Genomic DNA, 23,065 nt, shown 5'->3' on the forward strand with positions numbered 1-23,065 from the left:
TTAACGTAGAAAGCTCTGACTATTGTCCTGATATTGCCTCTTCGGATATAAGCCATTCTTACATTGGGTCTGAGATCTGGTGCAATCAACCTTACTCTAGTGTCTCTACTATTATTTAAGGACGCATACATGAGCAAAACATGTTCATTACCTTTAAATCATTAAAAAGAATATATTGTAAACTCAGCCAGGAGGAACCCTGAGAGCACTTGTCATTCTAGATAACTAAACTTTCCATCTATATAAAGGTTTACCTCTAACTTGGTCCAAAGCTTTTATTTTTTAAAACATTCTAGAGAGATTTTTCTAAAATATGTACATATCTTTTCTAGCTGAGGACATTGCATTTGTTTAAGTATTTTCTTAATGATAATGTTGACTCTATGACAGCAATTATTAACTTTAATCCAGTGAGACTCCTGATTACATTGAAAGGTTCAAGGCCATTTGTACTCAAACTAAATGGCTTTAGATTTTAGGGCCTTTTGGATTTGCAAGGCTGCCTTTTATAGTCTCCCTACCTCTTCCCTAGCTCTAAGGTGTCTACAGTCACATGCTACTGCTTGAATGCTCACTCCTACGATTAACAGTAGTTATATTTCTAACCAGTGTTTGCATAGTGGTTCAAAATTGACACAGAACTTTCACCTCAATATTGTTTTAATCCTCACAATGATCCAGTGAGAATAACTAAGCTTTCATATTAGTTATATATAAAGGCACATATGCTCAAGGTTCTTTATACAAATAAATATATGTACTTTAATGTTTTGAGGCTCAATTTGGGCTACTGAGAGTTCTCTTTTATTTGGTTCTAGTGGGGGACACATTTCTATATTTAATTAACATCAAGTGTTTTTGTGTGTATCTCTTAGATAGGTAAAACTGAGAACTTGAAATTAATTAGACAGCTTTGCTTAATTATGCCAGAAGCAAGCACATTAAGAAATCATATTAACCTGAGAAACTAGACACATATGTTGCAAATATGATAGAGGCATAATTATCAGTTTCAGCAATTTTTATTTCTAAGCTTGCTATTTCTTTCAATCTGTCTAAAAGAATGGACTACACTAATGATGCACGTTAATTATGTAAATCCTTTTATTGTGAAGCCTCATTAATTGTAAAATGTAGAGAAATATAAATAAATGAGCTGTTCTCTGATGTTAAAAAACGTACTAAGTTCTGCTCTGGCCAGGTGGCTCAGTTGGTTGGAGCTTTGTCCCGTACACCAAAAGGTTGGAAGTTCGATTGCGGGTCAGGGCATATACCTCGGTTGGGGGTTTGATCCCCAGTCATGGTGAGTGTGGGAGGCAGCTGATCTATGTTTCTCTCTCACATTGATGTTTCTCTCTCTCTCCCTTCCTCCCTCTCTAAAATCAATTTTTTTAAATGTAGTAAGTTCTTATGTTTTAAGTCTCCTTCCTTCCAAATATAATCAAATTTTAAAAATGTCTTGTTCATGTCTAACTGTGAATGAGGCCAATTGAGCTATCATTTGGGGTTTACAAAAGGTGAAAAAATATGTTATAGATAAGAAAAAAACAACAGTGGAATTAGAGAAAGTTAACTCCTTTCAACCCAATAACAATAACTAAATATACAAAAGGTATAACTTTAAACCTACACTTTTGTCAGAGATACCAATCAATAAAAATCCTTAAAGCACATATGATGAACATAAATTGCTTTTTGGATTATTACCAGGCTATATTGGATTTAAACACAGACACCATTTAAGTTTGGCAGTTAAAAATACATCAATAGTAGGTCAAGGGACATTATCTAATATTGTCTTAAATAAGTGGATGAAATAATAACTTTTAATAAGGAATATTAACTGTGTCATATGTGTGTACAATTATTTATAAGCATATAGTTATATATAATCATTAAATTCTATTATAATAACAATTATTATATCTACTGCTTTTTCCAAACCCTTATTTACCTTGACAAATACAGGTCTCAATAATCTATATTTTTAATAGTATTTGTTATTCTCACACAGTGCATACAAATCATAGTAGATGGTTTTGTAAAGAGAAAGTAGTAAAGGCAAGCATTGTAAAGAGAAGGACCTTGGCAACCAGGGAGAGCTGTTAGTCTTAGGTTATATTGTTTGGTTACTGCCATGCACTCTTTTAACTGCAAAGCATCTTAACTATGGAACATATGCCTTTCAGTGGGTTAATCTTACTTCATGTTTTGCAAGCTCATTTACCACGTATGAAGGCAGATTCCTCTTGGAAGGCGGTTCTCATCTCAGCTGCAGAAGCATCTGAAGCTGCATATCCCACACTTTCAAAAACTCTTTCACTCTCCTGCCACGTCTTTTGAAAATTCCTCCTGAGCTCTTCAGGTGAATCAGAAATATCTAAAATATGGCCAGCGATGACATCTTCATAGGTCGGTGGGGCATGCTTGAAGTTGAAGCCAGATTTGCCAATTTCTGAGTTATGCAATGGAGACACTGTCCTCCTTGACTCAACAACTCGACTCTCAAATGCATCCACACCTGAGAAATGTTCAGTTGGAGGCCTCATTTCAGGGTGTACACTGGGCTGCTTAACAGGAATGTTTTCCTGCCACTCTTTAGGACGATTGCAAGAAAAATCTGTAAAACTAGTGTTCTCTAAAGATGTTAATCCAAATTCCTCCTTAGAAAATGCACGACTTTCTTGTTTTACATTACGGTTTGCTTCTCCATTTACATAAACTCTTGAATTTGACTTTGCTTCAAAAACTGGGCCATCCTCAAATTCCCTGAACCACCTGTTTATTTCATTTTCATGGTCATTCACAAAGTTTTCGGCCATTTGAACAGTTCGGTTGGCTGCTCCGTATCTCTGTGTGTGCTCCGACAGGCAAGGCCCTTCCACTCTACGGATGATTTCAACTGAGTCAAAACTTTCGGCCTCCGGCACCATGCTCTGGGTGGAATTTGCTCCATCTTTGTGAACGTAAGTTGCCCTTTTCTCCACTTTTCTCACTTCCTCTTGAGCTTCCATGGATTCTCTGAAGGAACCGCTATCAACAGGATTTACACTGATAGGTATGGTTATTGTAGGAGAGTCCCTACCACGAGTCTCTATCTTGATTTGGCGACGGAGGGTTGCAGGAGACGTGATGATCTCAGACCTCTTCTCTACGATTGGAACCGGGGTTCCCGAGGAACACGGGAGGGTCCCTCTAGATAACTTTGCGGTGGTGTCTTTGAGTTTGACAAGCTGTTCAGAGCGACTCCTGGGTGGGGAAGGGGAGGTGTTTGCTCTGTGAATTCTAGATGTTTGTGACACAGGCGTCCTTGGTGATGGTTCAGCAAAACTGTCCTTCTTAGGGGACGGAGAAGGCTCATCCTTAGGAGAGGTTTCTGTTCGCCGGGCAGTAGACTCTATTGTTATGAACGTTGGTGATGGTGGGCGTGTTTTTAAAGAGGGAGGAGGAATCCTGCTGTCCTCCAATTTAATTTCCTGATGGGTTTTCACATGATTGTGAGTAGTCGCTGCCTGATGCGTTTCTACTTGGTGGTGCTGCGTTTTTGCTACAATGGTATTTTCTTCCTGTTGAGTGTTTTTATTATAGTTGACATTAACATTAGACACTTTAGATAAAGTTTCATTAAGACTGCTAGGTTTATTTCTCTGCTTTCCTGCTTTCGAGGATGTCATGGCTGTTTGAATTATATTTTCACAAGACACGAGCATAGCCTCTGCTTGGGTCTTAATATGTGTTATTTCTTCTTTGACTTTTCCTATGTTACTCTCCGCAGCAATGCGAACTCCGTACTCCCTTTTTTCTTCACTTAATAGCCATCCTGGGATAATATTTAACAGTGTCTGAAATGTTCTAAGGCCCTTTGTATCTGACTCTGCTTCAAACTGTTTCACCCTAGACAGAATCTCTTGTAATTCTTCACGTTTTCTCAAAAATTCCAATATATTTATAGCACATTTCCCATTCTCCTCCTGGGATTCTTTCACAGAGGAAAATAAAGATTTGTTTTGTGTAATCTCTTGCTTTGAATCTTTAGTATTGGAAAAGGCTTGTTTCTGTTGTATGCCCTCAACGCCAAGCCATTTTTCATCCTGAACATTATTGTATGGCTGCGGCAATTTTTTATGTTCAACTTGACTTTCTGAAGTCTGTATTTGTGTTTGCTGAAAATTCTCCGTCTGTGAATCAATATGCGCATCAGTGACCTTTTGCTTGACTGCCTTCTGTGCTGATGTATTCAAATGTTCTTGTTTTCTTTCAACTATTAGTCTCTCTTCTTTTGGACTAATCGTCAGTGGGCCCTGAATTGTTCCTTCACTTTCTAAAAGTTTTCCACTCTCAGATTCTCTGCATTCTCTTTGCTGTTCATGAACTATACTGAACTTACTTTCACAGCTCTTCCCTGAGAGTTGCGTAGGCAATTTTATTGTAACTCTTTTCTCCTTCTTAGGTAATTGATGACATTTTTCAGCCATCGATTGCTGATTACTAAGTTCAGCGCTTGCTTCAGTTTTCTCGGTTTCCTGATGCTGTTGTTTGGTAATGATTTGAACATCAATTTTGGATTGCTTTTTATGGCTTTCGTAGCTGTGGTCTGTCTCATTTAATTTATGGTCTAGAGTTGGAAGCTTGATGGTTCTAACTTTGAAACTTGGGGAAGCTGGTTTGCTTTGGGACAAGTGCAACTGCTCCAGATACTTCTGTTGTGTTTGCTGTGCATTACATTCTTGGTGACTCTGTTTAACGTCACAAGCTGATTTAGATTCTATCATGTCCCTTGAGCTCTGCAAAACTTCCTGCTTCATGGCATCTTTGTCCTCTGCAGCTGCTAGAACATGTTGGAGCCTCTTGGTGGCAACTGTTACTGCTGGTGTTGTGGAAAGCTTGTTATCAGTACACACTCCTCGTACTTGAGAAGGACTTTGAGAGTCTGGGTTGGGTTGGGCCACAGTGACCCCCGAGTCCATTCCAGGGAAAGGAACCTCCTCATTTGTTTTTTGTAACAGCACTTGCTTTCCCAACTCTGATATGTTTCGACTTTGGCATTCTGTTTTGGCTACGTTATAGCAAAAACTCTCGTGTTTCTGTTTTTCAAGCTCTTCTTTTTGTTGTCTGTATTTTTCTTCAGCGATCATTAAAGGTGTCTTAAATTTTCTCATGTAAGGTTTTGGATTTTGTTGTCCTGAACCCGCAGGAAATGAATGAGATTTTAAGAGAGGTGTTTTTCCTTGTTTATCCTTGGGTGGTAAAGTTTCTGGAGCTGTCTGTGAGAGAGACCTTGGAGAGTCCACAGATAATTGTTTTCTTTCAGGAAGACTTTTTCTAGATATGTTCTGCTTTGTCTCTGTGTGTTCACTGCTAGTCGCCGTTATTACTCTTTCCTGATCATTCGGGGGAGTGATTTTACATTCCGTATCTGTCAGGGAATTTTTCAGTTCAACTCTTGGGGAACCATGAAACATTTTGTCTTCTAAGTGCTTGGGAAGTTTGGGTTTTGGTAATGTGGGAGGTGGCAGCCGGGCTCCTGATTTTCCTGTTTTGATTTTAGCCTGAGAATGAGTTTGCTGAGAGCTTGAGGTTGCTTCTTGGGAATATTGTACGGATGCTCCACTGTGCTTTTCTTGAACATAGGAGGGAAGGAAATGTGCTGGGTTTAGAGATGGAGTTGGGGGAGGGGGAGGGAGGAGAAACACTGGTAGATATTCTCTTGCAGATTTCTCATCTTCGGGTGGTGGAGGAAGAGGGAGGCCTGGGAAATTTTCAAATTCAGCCTTTATCTTCTCTGTGGACAGTGAAGGAAGAAACCCATTTTTTTCAGGCAACATCATTAAAGCAGGTGGGGGAGGGAGAGGAAATTCTATTTCAGATGATGCATTGGAAGGCGGAGGAGGTGGAGATGGAGGTGGAGGAGGGCACTCACTTTCCTTTGCGTTATTTTCCAGGTTCAAGTTGACTGGATTAAAGGACATTTCCATTGCCTTTTTTAAGTCTGTGGAAGTATTTGTCTTCATTAGAAAGTCCTGGCTGTTCAGATAAACATCACTCTTCTGCTTTTTGTCAGTGGTTTGAAATTTATCGCAGCTTTTTTGGGAGACTTTTACTTCTGTTCCATTTGATATGTCTTGATCTACAGGCAAAGTCTGCCACACTGGCTGAGGGTTCACATTTTTTTTCTTTATATCTTTATTACAATATTGTAGTTCTTGCTTTAACAAGGTTTGCTTCTGAAAGTTCCCTGAAACTTCACAGGATTCTCTGACTGCCTCGTTGACTGGACCCTTGGTTGGACTGGGGTTAGAGCTTTGTGTATCTGTTGATATTTTAGTGTTTTGGGTATTTTTAAAGCTCTTTACAGGGAAAGACTCAGTCTTCTGGTGGTCTTCCCTCAGTCTGCAAGTTTGAGGCTGCTGCTTTCCCACTGCTTTATCAATAGATGGGGTAGAGTTAAAGATGGCATCCTTCTTCTGTTCTATCACTGTCTCTGATTCCTTAGTTTTTAGATTTTCCTTAACTGACACAGTTGAAGTCAATCGTTTGTTCATATGTTCCTCTCTAAGATGCTGCTCTGTTGTGGTATCAGTCCAGATACCCATTTTGCCCCTTGAGTCCAACACATTTTTAATAACTTTGTGGTCTGAATTAGATAGTCTGCTAAGGCTCTTCTCAAGAGCATCATTGTTTTGTTCACGATCTATCACAATCTTTACAGTGCCTTTGGGGCCTTTTGGAAGATTTACCTCAGTTCTTTCTTCTAATAAATTCCCATGACAAGATGTGCCTATAGTCTGTTTCAGAGTGTCTGTTCCTCCTTGCCACCTGGCCACTGGCTCAAATGGTCCTGGTCTTGGCTGAAGAACATGTTTTCTGTCTGTCTGGACACCCATCTGATGAATCTCTGTTTTCTGCTCTTGTGAGGATCCTACCATCGAAGCTTGCACACCTTCTTTGATTACACCTTTTTTATTTACCTCTTTGAAAGCTCTTTCTGCTTCTTTCAGATTCTTTAATGACATTTCAAGATCATCTAGGATAATCTCCTTTTTCAGGATTTCTGTCCTTGTGTTTGCTGTCTTTTCAAGGCATTCAATAGCTTTCTCAAAATCATCAGGGATGGCATTGGGCTGTTTAGATTCTTTCCATGGCTGGGTTGATTCCTTAAGTGACTTGAGTGTGGCCAGCATGTCACCTTTTATGATTTCTTCTGTTTTAGCCACTGTTTTCTGATTTATGGCCTGGTGAAGGGAATTGAGGGTTGATTTCAAATCACCTTTTATAATTTCTTCTTTGGGTGTCTTACTAGCTGTACTCTGAGGCTCTGTCATGAAAACCTTAACTGTATTATGCACATCTCCTGGAATGATATCAGTTTCATTAACAGTACGTTCAACCTGAGACTGCCTTTTATTTAGTAATAGTTTTGTGCCCTTTACGTCACCACCAATTATCTCTTCCTCTGTTTCTTGTGTCCCAGCTGTTAGTGTTTCATCTGACCCCATCTGGAGTTGTTTGAGATAATCCAAAGCTCCAGTTTCTATGCATGTTGTGAAAAACTGAACATTTCCCCTCTCAGACGCATCAATTTTTGCCCTTTCAGGTATTTTATTATTTGATATGGAAGATAGCAAATTATGAATGGTACGTTTTACATCACCCTTTATGATTTCTTTACTCTCAATGGTATCACTGGCGTTTTCATGAAGAAGACAGTAGATCGTCATGTTAATATCTCCCCTTTCATCTTCCTGAATTAAAATGCCTTTCCTTACAGACCTTTCCTCTGAGAACAGGCTTTTTATTGCTTGCTGTACATTACCACTCACTATCTCTTCTTTTTCAGCATGAAATTCTGTTGATCTGTTTAATAATTGAGTTTTGGTCAAATTAACATTTCCCTTCTCCTCTTCACTAACCATAATCTCTCTTTTCATACAGTCTCTTTTGGAAAGTAGGTTCACCATTATATTTCTGAGATCAGCCCTGATCACTTCTTCTTTCTGTATCTCAGGAGATGTTTGATTCATTAGCTTGTATTTTGCCATTCGGACATCCCCAACTTCATCAGCTTCAATGATGATTCCAGGAGCCTCTATAACTTTTTGAGAGTAGAGTTCTTCTAAGGTTTTTTTAATGCTCTTGCCAATAATTTCCACCTTTTCTACCCCACTTTCATTAAATTCATGAAGGGGTGTAGTTTCAAACAGCCATGTAGTTGTCTTGACATCGGAAGGAGGGATTTCTTCCCTGGTGATTTTTGTGATGCTTTCATCTGCTTCCTTAATAGAATCCAAAGTCTGGTTTTCAAAAAGCCACACTGCCTGCTTCACATCACCTTTCTGTATATCTTGCTGGGTGACTGTTTGGACATTTTCATATTCCAACCCTTCTCCTCTCAGCTCATCCATAGTGTGGGTTTCGAATAGCCAAGTAGATGTTTTAACATTACCCTTTTGTATTTCATTGACACTCACTGTTCTTATGTAAGCATTCTTATTAAAATTTTCAGACTCAAAAAACTGTTTACTTGTCTTTACATCCCCACCTTGAATATGGTCTACAGTGGGCACAATATCATGTGATTCTTCTGAAATCTGATCCAGTGGCTGCGTTTCAAATCTATATCTGACAGAACTAACATCTCCCTTCTGAATATCTTCTTGTGTGACAGATTTAATAACATACACAGTCTCCGACTCATTAATTGAATCTAATGGTTTTGTTTCAAAAAGCCACCTAGTCCCTCGTACGTCTCCGTGGATTACCTCTTCCTTTTGAACCGTTGTCACTTCATGATAACACCCTTCTCGGTCTTGAATTGCATAGAGCGGCTGGGTTTCAAAGAGCATTCTGTAGCTTTTTACCTCACCCTTTATTACTTCCTCAGCAATTGATTCTTTGGTGCAGATAGAGTCACATTCTTCTTTAATCTCATCTAAAGAAAAAGTCTCAAAGATAAAGCACCCCTTTCTTACGTCCCCACCTTGTATGTCTGTCACTGTCTTAACTAATTCATCACCTTCTTGGCTTTCTTTTATCCTATCGATGGGTTGGTTTTCAAAAAGCCACCTACAATTTAAAACATTGCCTTTCTGAATATCTTCAGTCTTTAGGGTTTTGATCTTTTTCAAAACTTCCTCGGAACTGGAACTGATAGAATCTAAGGACTGATTTTCAAATTTATGCAGCATGCTGGAGACATCGCCAGCTTGGATATCCATCCGGACTGCCCTGGTCTCCTTTCCTTCTTCTCCTTGTATGCTGTCCAAATTTTCTGTCTCAAAAAGAAAACGTGCTGTATGAACATCCCCACCTTGGATCTCCTCCTGTTTTACAGTTTGCAATTTGACTGTTGTGTCAGAGTCATCTTTTATGGTATCAAGTGGCTGAGTTTCAAAGAGCCAAGTACAGGCTTTGACATCTCCCTTAAGAATTTCTTCACTGCCAGTCATTAATGAAACTTTTTCATAAAGCGACTCCATTGGCTGGGTTTCAAAAAGCCATTTACAGGTTTTGACATCCCCTTTAACAATATCTGTAGCGTGCTCAGTTTTACTTTCTAATTCTTCCATATTACTAACGTACTTAATTGAATCAAGAGGTTGGGTTTCAAACAGCCATTTGGCAGATTTCACATTTCCAGTTTGTATTTCTTGAGCAGATATTCCTCTAATTATCTGAAATTTATGAATGCTTTCATCAAACTGGTCAATTGGCCTTGTTTCAAAAAGCCACCTGCAGCTTCTTACATCACCTCTTAGGATTTCTTCTTGCTGGACTGTCTTTACCTGATGATATTTTCCAAGGTGATCTTGAATGGCATAAAGTGGTGTCGTTTCAAAGAGCGATTTATTTAATTCTACAGCACCTCTTGTAACTCCCTCCACCTCTATTTTATGTGATGCATCAAATTTAATTAAATTGTTTGATTCAAAGATATGTGTGTAATTCCTTACATCCCCTTTGTCAACTTCTTCAAGTTTCACTGTTCGTACGTATTCCTTTTTATCTTCTCTAATGTCTTCTAGAGGTTGGGTTTCAAAAATCCATTTTTGGTGCCTAACATCCCCCTTTTCTTCTTGGGAGGCAGTGATTCTTTTAAGTTTTCCTACATCAGGGCTATCTTTTAAAGCCTCTATTGGAAGTGTTTCAAAGAGATGCTTGGTAGTTTGTACATCACCCCCTATTTTCTCTTCAGATCTTCGAGAATCTGCATCGGGAACTTCGTTTAAAATGTCTAATGGCTGTGTTTCAAACATCCAACACTTTTTGGAGACATCTGTACCTATTATTGTTTCTTTTTCAGTGATGACCTCTTCGGAATCTTCTTTGATTTTCTCCAAAGGTTGAGTTTCAAATAACCACTTTGCCCTACTCACCCCACCTTTGACATTTTCCTCCATGGATATTCCTCTGATGACTTTAATTTCAGTAATATCCTTGTTAATTGTGTCCAAGGGCTGTGTTTCAAACATCCAACGTGCTGTTCTCACATCACCCTTTTCAACATCTTCTCTGTGAACAGTTTTAATTTCTAGCATTTGACCTAAACCGTCTCTAATAACATATAACGGTTGAGTTTCAAAACATTTTATACTTCTCTTAACATTTCCCTTAATTTCTTTGAGCTCAGACTTGAGTTGCAGTAGGTGAACCTCATCTACTGAATGAAGCTGCCCAAGTTGATCCAGATGTTGAGTTTCAAACATGTATCTCACGGTCTTGACATCTCCCCCAGTTATGTCCGTTATGGCCGTTACCCCTGATTCTTCTTCTTGACCTTGATGCATTTTATTCATTGAGTCTAACGGCTTTGTTTCGAACATCCACCGGGCTGTGCGGACATCTCCTCTGGCTAGCTCAGGAATTTTCTCAGCATTTTCTTCGATGCCAGAAGAATGATCTCCCAGTGTATCTATGGGTTGGGTTTCAAACATCCACGTGGTATATTTCACATCACCACCAGCAATGACTTCTTGATCAGCAATGCCTTTGGAGATGTTATCTTCATCTGGAGATCCATTGTTGATGGAGTCTAATGGCTGATTCTCGAAGATCCATCTTATGGACTGCACCTCCCCTTTCAGAATTTCATCCCATTCCAAGAGTTCTCTTTCTGAGTTAAGAGCTTTTTGAGAACTGTCATTTGTATTTTCAAAAACGCACCGGGTTTGTTGCACATCTGCTGAAACTGAGCTCCCTGTGTTTGCTTGACTAGAAACAATCTCAGAAACCTCACTGATATAATCTTTTTCTAAGTTTTTTCTTAACTCGGGATGGATGTGTTTATATAAACGGTTTAGTTCATATAAATTTCTTTGCTTGGAATATAATTCTTTAGGGACTGGTGGTATTCTAGGAGGGCTGGGCAATTCAGGGGACTGGGAAAATGCTGTCACATCTAAAGGAGTTTGAAATATATCAGGTGGGGGAGGAGGAAATTCTTCTGTCTTTCCCAAAGGAGTGGCATGAACTTGTGCCAGAGTTGAGGAAGTGACACTCTGGTCACTATATCTTGTGGTTGATGTTTCCTTCCTCTGGCTGGTTGAAGTGCAAGAAGTGGTAGAGGTACCCACCATTGATGATGGCTTTAAAATCTCTTCATATTCATTTTCAATCTTTAAGGGAGAGAAAATCAAATCTTATAAAGAGGAGGAGAGTGGTGGAGACTTCCTAGGTATTGTGCTTCACCTGTTCATCTGCTATGCCATCTCCACTGGGATCATCAGGTGACATACTCCATTTAGAAATCTACTTAGGAGCAATATTCAGTGTTTGTTACTATCTTTCCTGTAATCTATCTGCACATTTAGAGTTATATTCCCCATTCAATACATCAACGACTCAGTATTTTAACCTATACATATCATCTTGATTAATTTTCCTCCTTTAGTTGATGTACTATGCAGAGTAATCTAGAGGGAAACAATAAAAGTCTTACAGTACTTCTGAGGGTTGTTTTGTTTTGTTTAAGTATCTGACATTTAAACCTGACTTTATTCTTTTATCTGATGTTAGTTATTAAAGTTTAGAGCATACATGATTTTTTCTTCCCCTATTTTCTCTAGAGAGAAAAGTTCTAACTCTACTGCTTTTCACATGTAGAAAAATATTCTTCTATGGGACAGAATAAGTACTGGTTTAGAATATTTTTGGTTGTTGAAAAACCATCTCAAATATTCAATAATTTGAAAATGCTATGCATTTATATCTGGTTTTACACTTAATATGTTTCTGTGTAGAAAAATTATCATACCTTAATCTGCTTGGCTGGGGTTGCTTCTTTGTCAGAACAAAGAACCTTTTCCTGGGCAGACTTTTCAAATTGCTCTTTTAAAAACTTGGTTGAAACCTTTGGAATTTCTTCATCCTCAGGTGTATCTATGACTACAAACAGAAAAGAAGACCAAGGATATTATGTAACTAATAAACATTATGTTTGAGAGGAAATTATATTGCCATAGGAAACATCTCACAATATGTTAAGTAAAAAGATTCAAGGCACAAATGAATACATATAACATCATTTCATTATGTAAGTTAGTATATGTCAAGAAATATACAAAGAAAAATAGTGGTGGTTGTCTCTGAATGGGAAGTCATAAAGTGATGAAACTGTTGTTTATTTTAATTATATATATTTTCCAAATTTACTACAAGCATGCTTTACTTTAATGCTCAGGAAAAAAATAATAAAAGTTATAAAGGAGAAAAAGATCAGCAGAAGAACACAAAAGGAAGACTGACTTCCTTAAGCAAAACCAAAATAAAACCAAAATACAGATATAGTCAAGTAACATTTCAGTCACAGTTGGCTTCAGTCTTCCCTTTTAGCTCTTCAGGACAGCAAAACTCATTCCCCTTGTATTGGCAAGACAAACTGAGCTCATTTTATGCAAACTTGCACAGATTTACCTACAGTCTGATCTCATACCTGTAGGTTGGAGAAGTGCACTTATAGGAGCTTAAATCTGTTATTAAAAGTAATATAATCTAAACATTTCTGTTCTCAGGAGCTCAATAAACATCAACTTTTATTGTAGTTCTGAGGCAAAAGACAATTCAGAGTTGGTTGGCTGGCTTATCACCTAGCTTTTAGGATGAATAAATCATAGGGTTGATGGGCAATGAACTATTTTAGAAGCTTATTGCATCTATCACCACAGGTAGAACCTAATTATATACAGAAATACTATGCTGTTCCCTTTGGGATCATGAGTCATAGTTACCAACATTACATAGTGAGAAGACTGTATTTTGGAAGTCCCCCATTCAAACTCAGACATATAAATAGGAGAAAGCTACATTGGGTCAAATAATACCAGATTCTTACCTGTTTCCTGAACATATTGATGTAACTTGGAAGCTTGGTTTATTTCCTCAGTGTGCTTTTCAAGATGAGAGACCTGTGTTTAAAGGTAATTTTAAATAAATAAATGTTTTTAAGAAGTCAGTGATTTCAGTACTGCACATGTATTCATTAATTCACAGTGATTTTCATCCAAGACTTCAGAGCACATTGAGAGATGCTAATTAAACACTTTTAGCCTACATTTTAATGCATAGGCTCATGCTACATCAGAACATATATGGACTGACACTTAAAGTACACTCATATTTTTAAGGTGCTTGTTTTATTTTTTCAAAGAATGTCAACTCCAAAATTGGGAAGGAGACACTGATATGTATTGATATTAAATAAATCAAGGACAATAAAAACAATTGCTTATAACAAGGTCAGAATTTCTACATAGTTCTGAAAACTGTTTGGAAAGTGATGTCTTTTTAAGTAGTTACCATTTCTGTTCCAAGAACATCTATTTTGTGTGCTTTGATAGCTTCCTGTTCCTTTCTTTCCATTCCCTGGCTGCTTCTTGAAATGTCAAGGTGGCTGCTGCGGATTACCTCCTGAAAATGAATGAATGAATGAATGAATGAACTATACCTTAAGAAAAGTCTGAAATTTTTGACTTTTTTTGTTAATGCAATTTCAGTGACAAAGGCATCTGGAAAAAAAAATATCACAAACTTAGTGGCTTAAAATTGCACAAACTTAATATCTTAGAGTTCTATAAGTCAGAAGCCCTGAATGGATCTCATTGGGTGCTGGCAGATGTCAGAAGGTATGCATTCCTTTCTGCAGCTAGGGGAGAATCCATTCCCTTGCCTTTTGCAGTTCTAAAGGGTACCCATTTTCCTTGACCTATGGCCCCATTCTCTACCAGGCTGAGAGTTCCTTACGCTGCCATCTCTCTGATTCTCTCATCTGACCCTCTTCCCTTCCACTTTTAAGGACCTTGTAAATTACATTGGACCAATCTGAATAATCCAGGATTATCTTCCTGTCAAAAGGTCAGCTGATTAGCAGTCCTAATTTCATCTGAAGTCTTAATTCTCCTTTGCCATATAATTTAACATTTTCACAAATTCCGGAGATTAGGACATAGATACCCTCGGGAGCCATTATTCTGCCTCCTACCCACAGTAAGCAACAAATGTTAATGAAGCCTCTTGTACCCAATATCAGAAATATGAACTTCAAAAAAAATGCAAATCCTTGATGGATGAAAAATAAATATATTTTGTTGTTTATAAGCCAAATTTTCATGTTGCAGAAAGACATCCAGTCTTCAAGTTGGCCATCTAGTATGATGACACATCCAGAGTTCAACTGAAGAATGTAACCATTAAATATAAACAATATAAACAGATCACACTGTGCTAGTGTGTATCTCTCTCTTCACACATAGGCATATTTTTGATTTTGATTAGCACAGGTGACCCTGGCTGAATTGTAAGCTTAAAGCTCCTGTTAACTTTGTTGATCCAGCCCTGCTGTTACTACAGAACGTGGTCTGACACAAGTATACAATTGACTGATTGACTGATTGACTGATTGATTGATTGATGAGGCATTTGACATACTGCTAAAAATCTTAGGACAGATGACTCTCCAAGAACATATGTATTTGAATTCATTTGAAGTTGGGAGTTCACTTTTATCTTGATACCTACATGACTAACAAACACCGATTTTGATTTTGAAAAATTTGACTTAATAGAGCATAGCCAAGTGAGCAAAGGTGCATTATTATTATTATTCAAATAGGAACACTAAAGTTACATTTTGTTTATGCTTTACATGGAATTACATAGTTATGAGCTATCAAATTCTAATCCTTTAAATCAAGAATAAGTTTAAAATTCATGAGATCTTGACTTGTGGGAGTTTTTTTTTTGTTTGTTTGTTTTGCTAGTGGACTTGCAGTATGTGGCTTCCCTGCCTCCCCCACCCCCCAGAGTAAGGGTTGAAGTTATGACTAACCAAGCAGCAGTCGGACATTTACAGAAAGTGAAAGAACAAAGGAGAGTGGGAATCTGACCAGTACCAAGATTTTTCTTGAAGGGCACCATGATCATTGCTATAGAATCACATCTATACCTAGAGGTCCATGGGACAAGCTCCGGCCCAGGGGCATACTTATTTGGCCCATTCAATGTTTTAAAAGTTTTGAATTAGCTAACACCCACAAAAATCAAGATTTCTGCCTGCTTTCGAAAACTTTGAAGATCTGGCAACACTAGGTTTCACATTCCAAAAGGGAAGCCACCCTTCTTAGTTGGGGCATGTACTTCTCAGTTAATCACCGTTCCCATAACTCACTCATATTTAGTACCAAGTTGACATTTTATAGAAACCTGCCTGGAACCCACAGAAATGTTGGATTCTGATACTTGTTGCTAATCATCAGGCTGAAAGAATAAAATCAGCATTATGAATCTGTGTGTTGAGAATGACAACTACAAAATATTGAGAGTAAATAAATGTATTTCTGACATTTTAAAAATTATCATTTTCTGCAGCAAACATTTTATATTTAATATGTATCTAGTTGAGTAAAAACACTCCATGACTATCATCTTCAAGTATATTTTCTTGTAAGAGATGACACAACATAAACAGTTTAAAGTTATAAGTTCCTACTGCAGCACTTAAGTGCTATTACTAAACAGAACTGTAATTGCCACATTAGTTTGATAGATTTGTTTCAATGCATCAATTTTACTGCCCTCTGGTTAATGTAATTTACATAAAGTCTGTCTTAAAATACTGCAAGATTTTGTTTCCATCATTTTGCAGCTATTTTGTTTGGATTTTCAGTCCAACTTTCATTCTTCCCAATTGCTGGTATCTATAGAGTGAGTATAGGATTAGGTAAAATGATGAAACATCTTAATGCTCCAGAAGAAATAAAATTAATCAAATAAAATATAATAAAACATTCTGGCCAGAACACCATATATAAATTCACACAAAACAATTCAGGGAATTGGTTCCCCATAATTAAATTCAAATGTAGATAAGTCTGCAAGAGACAAAGTGCAGTTTGTCACAGGTGGATTAACCAGGAGTCAGAAATGGGGCATTAGAACTAATGCCCTCCTCCACTAGGTATGTCTTAATCTTGGGTAAGTCACTAAATCACATTTAAACCTGGTTTATTCATCTCATTCATCCATTAAGAGAAAGAAAAACAGATGAGATATGTACTCTTAATTTTGGAACCCAGAGGAGAAAGTGTGGCATGATCACATAACAATGTCATGTTTGCATAGCTCATACCAATCTGATAGCAGCTCATGGGTTAGCCAGGTACACTGCAAACATCTGCCCTTGATATACACTTCTTTCTAAGGAGATTTTACAGCACAGGAAAGAGTTCGCATTACGCCTACTCAACCTGTCATCATTGTTATCATTATAGAAAAAGACGTCATACATTTCTACCAAAAAAAAAAAAAAAAATACAAACTCATTCTAATATAATGAGCAAGGAAAGAAAAAGACAGATTTTTATTTTTTTATTTTTATGGTGACTCACTATTATTTTGACTCCTAGAAGTATAGCCAATAGAAAACAGTGTGATGAAAGACTGGCAGAATAGTTAATGATAACTGCCTCACTACAGTGAAAAATTCATACTCAGTGCTAGTAATTAAGAAATTTTACCCATCACTAATCTCATTTTTAATAAAACTAGAGTGTTACGATACGTTAATGCTATTCTCACCTTTGTCACACAGACATAAACAATACCAAAAACGTGCTATTTATATTAGGAAAAATGTCCATGGAGTCAAGGTTTGAAAGGATAATCGGTGCCCTAGTCCTGAAGCCTGACAGTTCAGTTCCTCCCCATGTGTCCCTGGAGCCTTTCGACTGATCTGCTGCCCCAGTGCCGGGGCTCAGAGTGAGGGAGTCCGAGTAAGTCCACGCGTGAGCCCTTTCAGAGGAAAGCCTGGGAAACCAGCAGCCCTTCATTTCGCTCAGCCACATCCCCACTGATTTTCACCAGAAGTTATGAGAACTTCCCTTCCTGGCACTGGAACCTGGGGCTGGGTGGCCTGGTGTGGGACTGGGACCCCTTGATCCTCAGTGGGGATCTCTGCAGCCCAGGTCTCCTCCTGATATTTAACTGCCACACACAGGTATGGGACCAGCCTGATCTATATCTCAGCCCATTTACCAATCTCAGTGTTGTTTCTTCTTTACATCTTAATTATAGGAGTTCTGTTCAGCTAGATTTCAGGCCGTTTTGAATGATGGTTGTTTTGTAGCTTAGTTGTAATTTTCATGTGTGGGAGGTTCCAAGTACCACATTTGCCTACCTGCCATCTTGACCAGAAGCCCCACCAGTCTTGATTCTTTGTATGACTCATTATACTCAGAAGTGAAGCCTCCAGTTTTACATGGTTTAGTTGTAGTCCTGCCTAAAGAGTGTATACTAGTTGGATTGTTGGATCCTAAGAGACTGGTGATGAAAAACTTTTTAAAAAGATTAAGGTAGTAACTTTTTCCTTTAAAATCACTGCGTCCCTAAACATGAGTGATTTTATATAGTTTCACCTATGCATTTATTTATTCAACCAACAGCGATTGAGCATCAACCATTTCCATAACATTGTGCTAGGCATTGTCAGTATTTTAATAAAAGTTTCTATGGTTATATTTCTATCTACCAGTTGTCTATCTACCTACCTTTCTATCAGTCATTTGTCCATCCACCTATCTCTATAGCTGTACAAAATATAAAAATACATACATATATGTTTAATAGAATGAAAAGGCCCAGTTAGCTTGAAATTCTCTTAAGACAATACTTATTATATCTGCAGATTCATGAATTATGCAGCTTTATTGTGTAACCTATGAAAGAAGTGTCATCATTCAATTAATTTCAACTTTTCCTTGACTCAAAACAATTATGCTTTGGTCATATTTAGCCATAAAGAGCAAAACGTATCACTGAAAAAATAACTAATTTAAAAGTAGAAATATTTGACTTTTAAAAAAGAGGTTTCTGAATAAGCAATGCCAGCTTTCACTCCTAGAATTTTGAATGTTCTCTTCTTCTTGAAAAGTATTATTTATAGAGTCATATTCGAGTGTCCAAAAATGCTGAAGATTCATAAAAAATATATAGAAGATGAATTCTCAACAGGGCCATCAAACACATTAGTTATATAAATAATATTTATTTTATAAACTAAAAAACAAGATATATAAACATTCATTTTGCAGTAAAGGATGCCTTCCAGAAGTTTTATGTAGGTGTATGTTAAATATATATGTATATTATATATATACACACATACACATATACATATATATATGTATATATATATATATATATATTTGTACATAATATTTCAACCTAACATAGTCATATAGCATCTTAAAACCAAAGAGGCACTAGGATATAAATCAACATAAAAGTACAATAAGAGAAGCTAAAACAGAGTTCTGAAGGAGCAGTGATATTGCAAAGAAAAAGTTTGCAAAGTGACTGAAAATACTCTAAAGAAAAAGGAAACAGAGGTAGCATATATCTTATGCTAACTAATGCAAACCCCTCCCTCACCAATATTCAATTGAGTTATAAGCCCTGCCAATCCTACCTTTAATTATCTCTGAGTCTATGGCCTCTTTACTCTAGAACTTCTGACCCATTTAAGTCCTCATGGATTTAATCTGCTATTTCAGTAGTCTCTTAACATGTATTCTTCTATCGAACCTTGACCCCCTTTATAGAAATCCTATATAGCTATAACAGTCTTCCTTAAGTGCATATCTATTCATATTACTCCCCTGTGTAAGTTTCTTCAATGGTTCTTTATTGCCGGAGCGTAAAGTAAAAATTCTTTAACATATCATATAATGTTCTCTATTATCTGGCCTTTGTTTGCATCTCAAGCTTTATGCCTCAATATGCCTCATCATATTCACAAATACATCATGCCATTTTACCTTTTGCATAAGTTGTTCCTTTAGCCTATAATGCAGTTCCATATTCATGAAAAATTATTTTATTTTAATTATTATTTTCTTAATATATCTTTATTGATTTCAGAGAGAGGAAGGGAGAGGGAAAGAGAGAGATAGAAACATTAATGATGAGAGAGTTGTCATTGATTGGCTGCTGAGCCACACCTGGCGGGCATGAAAAATTATTTTAAGTCTCAGCTGAAGCATCCCCTGCCCTCAGATGTCCTTCTTGACAATCCTGTATCCAAAGTAAAGTTTATCACAACCTCTTGTGTCCAAAAATATAAACTTCATTTATATTTTTCTCATAGAATCTGGTTCACAGGTGCTATATTAGTGTTTGCTATCTTTACTTAACAAATATTCATTGCACACTTTCTTTGTGTGAGCTATTTTCCCCAGTAATTCAGTATACATAGTAAGCAAGGCCAAAAAAGAAAAAGAAAAAAGATTGAATGCAAGATTATCTGTGACTATGTCAATGAATTTTACCATGAATGTTTCATTATAGAATTAAACCCAGAAACTAAAAAAGAAGCAGGTTCCAATACATACATTTCCCCCCCACTACAGAAGTAGTGGATTTGGGGTGTGTGTGGAGGGGTTTATTCAGAGAGAGAGAGGCAAAAAAGTGCCTGTTCATATGATAACTCTTCCAAATCATTCTGGTCCCTAGGACATGGAAATATTTTATATTCACATGGCCGGAGAGTGGCTTTGTGATCTCCTAATCCAGCTCTTCTATGGTTCATCTTTTAGGAACTGATACCACACTTCACAATGACTTAATCTACTATTAGCTTCCAATTTCAAGCATCAGAGCCTGGCTGATTTAAACAGGGAAGGTAATCTGGTAAAGAGATGTTGGTTTGCTGGGGTGGGGCGTATAACTCATGGACACAGACAGCAGTGGGGTGGTTACCAATGGGGGAAGCGGGTTCCAGGTCAAATGTATGGTGATGGAAGGAGAACAGACTTTGGGGGGTAAGCACATGACGAAATACACAGATGATATATTATAAAATTGTACACCTGAAACCTATATAACCAATTTTCCCAATACATTTAATTAAAAAATAAAATAAAGTAGGAACAAGAAAGGAGATCCATTATCATTAAGAAACTAAATATGCAAAAGAACTGCATAGTGATGAAATGCCTTTAAAGACTCCAAAAATTAATAATCACGTGCAGTGATTTTTTATTGTATATTAATTCTTAAAATATCACTGGATCTTTCATCATAATATTCTTTTCACTACTATACCAGGTAACTATACATTTTGCTTTCTTTCTTTTAGGGTTGGTGATTCAGTGAAACATCGTTTTTAGCAATATAATATTAGTCATCAAATGCAAAGACTTAACAAATGGAAAAATCAATATCAGAAGTTAAAATGGTCTTAAAATTGAAAAGAGGTTCTTACAAAAAGGACAAACAATTATTTGCTTTAAGTAGCTGCTTAAATAGTTTCATTTTACACAAAAATATACATCAGCAAGTAATAAAATTGAGCCGTTTAACTCCTATAGATTTATAGAAATAAATCAGATGAAATGAAATTTAAAGTCATATCCATTGAGCTATACTGGATTTTGTCCCAGTTAAGGTTACCAATGCCAGCGCATGGTAAAGGACAGGACACTCACGCACTTGCCAGAAACCCATGACTGAAGCCCAAGGTTGTTCTATAAGGATGGGTCAGAGCAGATGAGATTCCAAAAGGCTTTAATAAGAAGGAATAATAGGTCTTTAACACTTATTTCAAGTATTGTGGTCTGTGAAACACTAAAAGATAAGTTTGATCACATATCTCAAAATTATAAAAATAGATATTACAATGAGCATAGGTGCCAAACACAGAGCCCATGATCATTTTATTTAAGTAATTTAACCTGCATTTCGTGCAAAATGATATTGTCTGTCTCACCACTCTTTTTATAGGAAGAAATCAATATATTTGTATTTGATTCTGATATAGAAAATTAGTTTTATACGTGTCTATAATTCTCTCATCTATACATTTTCACACTCCCTACTTCCCACAAGTTGTTTTTCTTTCTCTATTTTCTGCACCCAGACTTGATGGTATACTTTCTCACTATCGTAACGCCTTACGTATTATGATAATGATAATTCATAAGGCATTAGGCCTAGAAAAAAAAAGAAGGAAAGAAAGGGAGTTGAGAGACAAAAGGAAAACCTTTTTGATTCTCCAAAAGAAAAAAGCAACAACAAAAGAAAGTATGATTTGGGGAGACTTTGCGGATACTTTGGAATAGTGGTACAAACGTTTACGTTAGGCTCACAAACCGAACCCAGACTGCAGTGGACTTCAGCGAAGTCTCCAAAATCTCCCCCAAATGTTCCTGAACCCTGTGCAGCATGGGGAATTATAATATTCGATTGCTATCATTTGTCCTCTGAAGAAAAGAAATGGCTTTCAGACACCACAGTGGGATGATGTCTCCAGAAGGCTCTGGTATTTACCCAAAGATAAGGAAAGTCGATTCCGTGCCTGCTTCTCCCTGCTGGTAACAATCTAGTGGCAGATGAACAACGTGCCCTGTCCGGCCGAAGGGGCTGGAAATGAAGCAGCCTCCACGATTCCTGAAGAGATGGACAGTGACTCGCTCCTTCCCCACCCACATGGGTTGCTCGGGAGGGCGAGGGACACGGAGCGAGCACAGGAAAAGCCTGTGGAAGAAGCACCCTCACTCCACGTGCTGTGATGCTGACATGTGCAGGAAACAACGAAGGATTTCCCAAAAGTATCTGTGCAATGGCCTAACACTGAAGACGGAATCTCTTACTGTCTTTCTTTTGCTCGGGTCGTGTTTTTCCTATGTGTGTGTGTGTGTGGTGGGTTTTTTTGTTTTGTTTTTTTAGCATGATAATGCATTTGTAATTAATAAATAAGTGATCAACCCAAAGAATAGACAAGCTTGACTCAATCTCATCATTTTCAAAGACCATGAGGATCAGTTTATTTTGAAAAATACCAGACCCAAAAGAAGAAAGAGCTAATAACATCTTCTATGTCAAGTGCTTACAGAAAACACCCATTTTCATAAAGGTAACTATGTGGAAAAACATTTTGCAGATTTTACTATGTTCTACAAATATAACGATTCTGTGATGTTAAAGATCTCTTTCATCATAATTGTCCTGGGTCCTCAAAAACTAGCAAAATCTAAGAGCTTAAAATTCTGTAGCTTGCCATTCTTTTTAACAATTTAAAAATAAATTTATTATAACATATTGTCTATATACTTGAGAATTCTTTTAAGTGTAATTATACAAAGAGCACATGTATATTTTTAAGCTTGTATGAGACTTCCTATTGAAGAAGGCACTATACAAATGTATTCCTTCTATTTCAACTTTCCCTCAATGTTCATTCCCTCCCATTAAAAAACCCACAAAAAACCACAAAATCCCATTATAGCAAAACATGTGTGTTTTGCATCTTTATCAACATTGAATACTTTCGGGGATCATCTGTTCCAACACTGAGACAAGAAATTCTGTGCTGTGATTATGTGTTGATGGGAAAAAGGGCCAGGTGACGTGCCCTCAACGATTCTGGGCCTTGAGATAAGCACAAAACCCCTTCATTGTTCCTAAAGCAATCCCAATTCATTTTACTTTAAAGGCATAAAAGGTACCTGTAAGCACGCTTGTCTTCCTCAATGATATTAAAAACAGGCCCCATAAGAACAAATGGGTTTACAGAAACAGG

At 37.3% G+C, this 23,065-nt stretch overlaps 1 protein-coding gene across 5 annotated transcripts in view; it reads right to left on the reverse strand.

Annotated features, from left to right (window-relative positions):
- XIRP2 (xin actin binding repeat containing 2) overlaps window positions 1-23,065 on the reverse strand; it is a 99,624-nt gene that overhangs the window by 8,749 nt on the left and 67,810 nt on the right. For 3 of the 5 annotated variants that reach the window (XM_081142119.1, XM_081142118.1, XM_081142117.1), the window contains 4 exons: window positions 13,792-13,902; window positions 13,328-13,400; window positions 12,251-12,381; window positions 2,228-11,612 (listed from right to left, as the gene is read on the reverse strand). In XM_081142119.1, the coding sequence (XP_080998245.1) occupies window positions 2,228-11,612; window positions 12,251-12,381; window positions 13,328-13,400; window positions 13,792-13,902 (9,700 nt within the window). The remainder of the gene's footprint in view (window positions 1-2,227; window positions 11,613-12,250; window positions 12,382-13,327; window positions 13,401-13,791; window positions 13,903-23,065) is intronic. The other 2 variants (XM_081142121.1, XM_081142120.1) reach the window with 1 other exon arrangement.

This window comes from Miniopterus schreibersii (assembly GCF_964146895.1).
Source record: "Miniopterus schreibersii genome assembly, chromosome: 7".
NCBI lineage: Eukaryota > Metazoa > Chordata > Mammalia > Chiroptera > Miniopteridae > Miniopterus > Miniopterus schreibersii.